This window comes from Nanorana parkeri, unplaced genomic scaffold, assembly GCF_000935625.1.
Source record: "Nanorana parkeri isolate BGI_ZX_2015 unplaced genomic scaffold, ASM93562v1 scaffold390, whole genome shotgun sequence".
Taxonomy (NCBI): Eukaryota; Metazoa; Chordata; class Amphibia; order Anura; family Dicroglossidae; genus Nanorana; species Nanorana parkeri.
In genome coordinates, this window is record NW_017306658.1 from 830,360 (window position 1) to 838,797 (window position 8,438).

At 47.3% G+C, this 8,438-nt stretch overlaps 1 protein-coding gene across 1 annotated transcript in view; it reads right to left on the reverse strand.

The window, feature by feature from the left end:
• MARCKS (myristoylated alanine rich protein kinase C substrate) overlaps positions 1-1,719 on the reverse strand; it is a 4,577-nt gene extending 2,858 nt beyond the window's left edge. The window contains exon 1 of the mRNA XM_018559376.1: positions 1,554-1,719. Coding sequence (XP_018414878.1) covers positions 1,554-1,655 — 102 coding nt within the window. The 5' untranslated portion in view covers positions 1,656-1,719. The remainder of the gene's footprint in view (positions 1-1,553) is intronic.
• Between the last annotated feature and the right edge of the window lie 6,719 nt (positions 1,720-8,438).

Sequence of the window (8,438 nt, forward strand, 5' to 3'; positions counted from 1 at the left end):
AAAAATGAGTTACTGAAAAAAAGGAGGAGGGGGGGGGGCTTTACTCTACACCTCGATCTACACAATGGCGCCTGCAGACTCCTCCCATGCATCGCAGTTAATGTCATCGTTACATTAGCACAAATAAAAGATTTTCACGGCGATCTCTGAATTAAAGCATGCAAATAAATGTGAGCCCGGTGCCGTGCCGACCCCATCGGTGTGAATAAAGGGCGAACGGAGCTGATAAAGGAGCCACATGTTGCTGCTATGGAGTCTGCTGGGCTTCGTGCATCAATCCGAGAGCCAACGTAAGCCCACACATGCCTGTTCGGGGCGATCATCCCCGTCATAAGGTGCCCCCACCCGATCTTTAAACTGGGGACACAGAGGGAGGGGAAAGGGGCATCGATCCAAAGGGCACATAAAAGCCCGACCAGGGCGATAAATCCCAATCCGATCATTAAACGCCCCACTGGGGACACCTAGGCAGGGAAAGGGGCATCAATCCCAAAGGGCTCACAGGTTATAAAATGTCCCCATCTGATCAGTAAACTGGGGACACAGAGGGAGGGAAAGGGACATCAATCCCTATCACTGGATTATAAAATGTCCCCATCTGATTAAACTGGGGACACAGAGGGAGGGAAAAAAGGGACATCTCCATCAAGGATGTCCTCATCTAATCATGAAACTGGGGGCACAGTGGGAAGGGAAAAAAGGGCATCAATCCATACCACCGAATTATAAAATGAACACATCTAATTAAACTTGGTAGACGGGGCATCAATGCAAAGGGAACAAAAAACCCCGATAGGGACATGGTATGACCTGTGATAGGGCTCCATTCCCCCTATCTGAATAGTGAAATAGGGACACATAGGGAGGGTAAGGGGCATCAATCGCGATCACATCATTAAACTGGGGATACAGATGCAGGATACGGGGCATCAATCCTGATCACAGATCATAAAATGTCCCTACTGATCATTAAATTGGGGACACAGACTCATGGAAATCGATCCCATCACAGATCATAAGATGCCCCCATCTGATAAAACTGGGAGCCACAGTGAGGGAAAGGAGCATCACTCCCCATCACAGATCATAAAATACCCCCACCTGATCAAAAAAACCGGGGGCACAGGGAGGGAAATGGACATCGATCCGTATTACAGATCATATCTGATTAAACTGGGGGCACAGGGAGGGAAAGGAGCACCCTTCCATATCACAGCTCATAAAATATCCCCATCTGATCAATAAACTGGAGAAAGGGGGAGTCAATCCCCATCACAGATTATACAATATCCCTATCTGATCAATAAACTGGGGGCACAGGGAGGGAAAGTGGCACCGATTACAAAATGTCCCCCATCTGATCAATAAACGGGGGGGGGTCAGATTCAGGGAAAGGGGGATCAATCCAACAGGCACACATCAATCCATAGAACAGATAAGACCCGATCACTAAACTGGGGACACAGAAAGGGGCAGCAGCATGATCACCCTCAGGCTCCGATACAATAGAGGCTCAGCAACAGATGCAGGACGCCCCCCAAATTGCCATTTACCTGTCCATTGGTCTTGGAAGGCGACGCAGCTACAGCTTCCCCGGGCTTCTCGGCGGTGGCGGCTTCTCCTTTGGCTCCGGTCTTAGAGAACTGGGCTCCCATTGCTGTCTGTATATCCAACAAAAATGCAAATCAGGTACGGGTCACCCCCCAAAAAAAAGGCTTATTACAATGTGTGATGTGGAAAGATCGGAACCCAACACACAATCTAGAGAGCGGACTAGTAGATAGAAGCTAGCGGAGGGCAGGCACACAAGGAGAAGGAAACAAAGAGATGTGACTGGTGTCTGAAGCCTGGGCAACAATAGAGATCAGAGCCCGAGCAACGCAGCTGCAACTCCTCTTTCTGCAACAGGAGGGGAGGGAGAATACAAAGTGCAAGAGAGATATTCACCAATATAAGACCGAAGACCGGATGGAACGCCAACAACAAACAAGGCACAGCCAAAAAAAAAAAAGATTATAAATCAACAAGTCGATGCTCCTTTTTTCTTTCTTTCCGCGATGAGTTCCCCTCCAAAGTCACCATCAAATATCCCAATGGTTGCTCGCCGCGCTGGATACAACAGGAAAATGGAGAAATCTCCCCGCTCACTAATAAGATGCGGAGTCCAACGCCCAAGTGCACAGATGAATGGGCTTCCCGAGGCATGACGGCAGCCCAGCCCCGCTCCAGCCAATCACAGGGCGCCTAGACAAAGGAGGGGGGCGCGGCTTGGAATTTGGGCAGAACAATGCAGCCCCAGCATTGCAAGAATTAGAAAAAGAAAAATCTGATCACTAATACAAATCCCATATTTACCAGCAAAAGAAATAAATAAATACCTCCTAACACCAAGAGGGTAAAAGAAGGAGAGAGAGCAATGAAAGGCAAACCATTATAAATGAATCATGTATGCCCCCATCGTCCAAATACTCACTGCTTTCTTTTTGTGTGTGTGTGTTTTTTGTTTTATTATTACACAATGAGACTGGCAGCTGCGATCGCTTCCATTTATACGATCTTCTCTCCCAGCTGCTTGATCAACAGATTGGCTGCTTTTTTTTTTCTTCTTTACCTTTAATTGATGGACCTGATGGGTTTTCAGCTTTCATTTTGAGGGGATTTTTTTTTTTTTTTTTTAAAGGGAGAGATCAGATTTCTTGTGGAAAAGGGGAGAAGGTCTGCTGTCCAGATGTGAAAAGAGCACATTTCCTCTAGTGACTGCTAACACAGCGCTGGATCTGGATATTTATGTTCATTTATCTGCAGAGTCTAATTAAATGCCGCTGTCCAATTATTTCTGATTTGTTGCCATCGTTCACCCAATGGAGGGTGCTTCTTTTTTTTTTTTCTTGGCTTTGGCAGCGTGTGAAAGTGATAAAGCGATGCCACGGCGCTATGCCAGCCCCATTAGTTATTTTCAGCACATTTATAATTCCTCATTCCTTGTGCAGAGTTTTCGTGTGTGTGCTGGGGCAGCAGAAGGGTTAATCTGGCAGCTGGGATAAGGCTGGGGAAGATTTTGGGAAGAGGCTGAAATGAATCAGGGAGGAGGGAGCTTTTGTTAGGTGATGTGTATGTGAGGATCACATTCTACCCTCCTGAGAGGGTCCTGACTGCTTTGCTCAATCACCCCCCCTTCTTAAAATGACTGGCTCATTTATTACACATCATCTTGCTTTAACCCAGACTAGTCTGATTAGGGAAGGCTTTGCAGCCATCTAATGCATGTATAGTGGCTGGAAATGTGCACCACCATTGTAGCCTATGTCTTATACCTGAGCTGGCAGACCAGAGACAGTTAAAGCAGAATGGGGCCCTACAATAGGTAGCCATTTTGGCCCCACGGTCCCCTTTGAGGACTGTTATAGGCACAGGGAAGCCACCATATTTGCCTTGTCTGTACTGGTATAAGTTGCCCCGTCACACATTAAATGAAGTGATCTTTAACCAGTGAGGCACCATCCACACGGGTGGCTGCCAGCGAGAATCTAGCGACTTTTGCTGGTGGAGCATGTGAACAGCCACGGCCTGTGGTGTTTGTACTCTGTAAAAATCAAGGGTCGGGGCCGCCACTGTTCACATGTAACCATTTGAAGCCTCTAAATGACCCTCGGCACAGACATTTTGCATCCAGGGACAGTCTTTTTGCTGAGTGTCTGGCCACAGATAGTCGACCATTTTGTATGCAGCCATAGCATAGAATGCGGCTGCGTTCAGAGGCAGCGTTTACCCACCTCGAAATGCAGGAAACGGTCCACTCCAGATTGCCCATATGAATGGGGCCAAACACTATTGCCCTGGTTTGCTGCAGGAGGAAGGAGCTTATAGCTTGGCCCATTGAACATCCACCGGGCGCTTAGCTCCTGTTAAGGTTGCCTCAATAATGATCCACCTCTGCTTTAGGCCTCATTCAAACTGGGAATGCACGCCTGTAAACAGCCGATCCTGGGAGGGACAGGTGCTGCGTGTGATTGCGTACAGCAGCCTGTTCTTCCTTATGGGAGGACGCAGCTACATGCTGTCATCCGTGCAGGTACGAGTGTCCGCCCTTGGGCGCAGACAGGATGAATCCTGTCTGTGTCCAATGCAGAAACCCGTACCCGCAGTGCAGTTTGGGTGTCCGTATGACACCGTACAGCCGCGTTCCTCCATAGGGAAGAACAGGCTGCTGTGCGCTATCACATGCAGCACCTGTCCCTACTGGGATCGTCTGTTTACAAGTGTGTACGCCCAGTGTGAATGAGGCCTTGGACGTTAAAGTAGATGGAAACCCGAACTGGATGGCCTTTAGTTTGCTGAAGCACCATGTATCATAACAAATTCAATTAGCATTTTATTAAATTAAGAAAGGGTATCACATGTTTTTCATCTGTTGTGCTGCTGATCTCCTGTGGCCTCTTTGCAGCCCTTTCCTGTCTGCATGCATGCACTGCAGCGATTGGCTGTATGGCATTTCTCCTGGCGTGTTTACCGATGGCGACATTAGTACACTGCGTCTGGGTAATGTGTATTAAAACAGCCACTTGTTGCCGCCATCTGAAGCCCATGTGACAATGAATTAGCACAGATAGGAGACAGAACAATGTCACCCTTTAACAGGAACTGCTGGAGCAAGAAGCTTCCTGGCAGGATCACCAGATGTTATTTTAATAGAAGATGCAGATTTCAATAGACTGAAGAACATGACATTAACATGTAAAAGCTTAGGTGAGATGTTAGTGATTGGGGATACATTTACATCAGTGTTAAGCTGGCCATACACCGGTAGATTTCTGTGCGAATGTTCATATGAAAAATCTCATCAGAACATTCAAAGATGCCATCAGAGGCTTGTACAATGTTGTTCCAAATTGTGTTTGATTTGAACATTGGATTTAGGAATAAACCAAAATCACGCTGACTGTCAGAATCTCATTGATTCGAGAAACATTTTCCCTCCTGCTCCTCTTATATTTGGTGGGTCGCTGAGCTGAGCCCTTTAGATATTAGAAAAGCGAATGAATGTCCTGAAAAGACATTTCTTGAAGTGAGATTCTCCGGGTGCGTGGCCGGCTTTAGTGAGGGCTTTTCACTTGTTGTAAGTGGAAGAGGAGGCAGAAATAATAGGCTGAGTTGGCCATTGTGTGCTCTTTGTTTGGACTCCAGCCTGGTGGGGGTTGGAAGGGTCCAGACGCAGATGATGCACAATGGGGAGGGAGGCGAGGATAGGTGAAATGTGGGTGTGCCGTGTTAAACAATTTCATCCTGCACACTGGACATGTACAGTGAGGCTGCATGTGTGTGTGTGTGTGCCTCTGGGACACGCTGTACACAGCGGTCACGTGGAAGCCAGCTATCTTCTCCATGTCACAGTAATGTGAAGGCAATAAGGCAGCTGCATCACGGCTTCCCGCCTTCCAGCAAATTGCCATTTATTTCTGTACATCTCTACCCTGACTGACAGGGCTCTAGCGGCTGTAAACTCTGCCTGTCCTGCACTGTGCAAAGTACTGCCACCGATCCTGTTCATGGAACCGTTGCCCATAGCAACCAAGGTCTAGACCTTGGTGTCCAACCTGTGGCCCAAGGGCCACATGCGGCTCTTCAGTACTTGCTGTGTGGCCCGTTGCAGACTCCAACACTCAGTACTGGAAGCATTCATTTGTAAAGAGGCTATAAGGACAGTGATCTCTAGCAGTCTCATGTAGCATGTCCCCAGTCTCTGGCTATCTCAGGTAGTCTGTCTTCAGTCTCCAACCACTCCCGTTGCATGTCTGCAGTCCCTGATTGTCTCTTCTAGTATGTCTGAAGTCCCTTATCACCTCTTCTAGTATGTCTGCAGTCCCTGATTGTCTCTTCTAGTATGTCTGAAGTCCCTTATCACCTCTTCTAGTATGTCTGCAGTCCCTGATTGTCTCTTCTAGTATGTCTGAAGTCCCTTATCACCTCTTCTAGTATGTCTGCAGTCCCTGATTGTCTCCTCTGGTATGTCTGCAGTCCCTTATCACCTCTTCTAGTATGTCTGCAGTCCCTGGTCGTCTCTTCTAGTATGTCTGCAGTCCCTGATCATCTCTTCTAGTATGTCTGCAGTCCCTGATCATCTCTTCTAGTATGTCTGCAGTCCCTGATCGTCTCTTCTAGTATGTCTGCAGTCCCTTATCACCTCTTCTAGTATGTCTGCAGTCCCTGATTGTCTCCTCTAGTATGTCTGCAGTCCCTTATCACCTCTTCTAGTATGTCTGCAGTCCCTGGTCGTCTCTTCTAGTATGTCTGCAGTCCCTGATCATCTCTTCTAGTATGTCTGCAGTCCCTGATCATCTCTTCTAGTATGTCTGCAGTCCCTGATCGTCTCTTCTAGTATGTCTGCAGTCCCTTATCACCTCTTCTAGTATGTCTGCAGTCCCTGGTCGTCTCTTCTAGTATGTCTGCAGTCCCTGATCATCTCTTCTAGTATGTCTGCAGTCCCTTATCACCTCTTCTAGTATGTCTGCAGTCCCTTATCACCTCTTCTATTATGTCTGCAGTCCCTGATCATCTCGTCTAGTATGTCTGCAGTCCCTGATCGTCTCTTCTAGTATGTCTGCAGTCCCTTATCACCTCTTCTAGTATGTCTGCAGTCCCTGGTCGTCTCTTCTAGTATGTCTGCAGTCACTGGTCGTCTCTTCTAGTATGTCTGCAGTCCCTAATCGTCTCTTCTAGTATGTCTGCAGTCCCTGATCGTCTCTTCTTGTATGTCTGCAGTCCCTGATCGTCTCTTCTAGTATGTCTGCAGTCCCTGATCGTCTCTTCTAGTATGTCTGCAGTCCCTGATCGTCTCTATTTGTATGTCTGCAGTCTCTGATCGTCTCTTCTAGTGTGCCTGCAGTCCCTGATCTCATCTAATGTGTCTGCAGTCCCTGATCGTCTCTTCTAGTATGTCTGCAGTCCCTGATCGTCTCTTCTAGTGTGTCTGCAGTCCTCGATCGTCTCATCTAGTGTGTCTGCAGTCCCTGATCGTCTCTTCTAGTATGTCTGCAGTCCTCGATCGTCTCTTCTAGTATGTCTGCAGTCCCTGATCGTCTCTTCTAGTATGTCTGCAGTCCCTGATCGTCTCTTCTAGTATGTGTGCAGTCCCTGATCATCTCCTCTAGTGTGTCTGCAGTCCCTGATCGTCTCTTCTAGTGTGTCTGCAGTCCCTGATCGTCTCATCTAGTGTGTCTGCAGTCCCTGATCGACTCATCTAGTGTGTCTGCAGTCCATGATCGTCTCTTCTAGTATGTCTGCAGTCCGTGATCGTCTCTTCTAGTATGTCTGCAGTCCCTGATCATCTCCTCTAGTATGTCTGCAGTCCCTGATCATCTCCTCTGGTATGTCTGCAGTCCCTGATCATCTCTTCTATTATGTTGTATATTGAATATTATGTGCGGCCCTTTGCAGCTGCCAGGGGCCACGGCTGAGGTCCTCTTGTAAGTTGACAACCACTGGTCTAGATGTAGATCTGTAAGTGCAGTCCAGATAGCGACTTTAAACCCAATCACTAAGTTCACATATCAGCTTTAGGGCTTGTTCACACTGCAATCCCATCCTTCAGTGTGCGTTTCTGCATGTGTGTTTACATGCATTTGTATTGCATTGTAGTTTGTTTTTTGGAAATGAATTTGTTTCCTTCACTACAAAATTCCAGAGTAGACCAATCAGAAAAGCTTTTTTCTCTTGTTAACTTTGCGCTTACACATGTTTATGTGCATTCCGGGGAGAAAATATGCATGCTGCTGCACTGGAACTGAAAGCAGTGGCATGAACTAGGGTGATTTTACTGTACATGCTTTTGAAATGAGTTTCAAAAATGTACCCAGACGCATCTGGTGTGAACAAGCAAGTAACATCATTTCAAAAATCGTTTTTAGTCTATTGAAATCTGCGGTTTTCCAATAATATCTGAAGATTCTTGATTAGGCATTTTCTTTAACAGTGTGACAACCATCTGTTCCTGTCTTCCTGCGTTGTCACCCTGTCATATGGACTTTTGATGGAGGCTACAAGTGTCCGTTCCAGCACAGTCATTGCAGGCATGGGGCTAGAGTGTGTGTGCATGTGGACAAGAAGTCGTTGCATTGAGGTTGCAGGAGTTCAGCAGCGCTCAGATGCAACTAAGGCCTCATGCACAAGGGCACATAAGGCTGTAGAGCAGAGGTGAGCAACTCTGGCGCTACAGCTGTCCTACAAATCCCTGCCTTTGGGAGTCATGTCTGTAACTGTCAGTCTTGCAATGCCTCATGGGACTTCACAACAGCTAGAAGGCCAGAGTTGCCCACCCCTGCTGTAGAGTGTAAAATGCGGTTGTATGTCTGCCCCTGAGATACATAGCTGTGGCTTACATCCAGGTCATGAAAGGACACAATGTGCATGTGAAACATACTGACTGGCCTTAACTTTGAGCT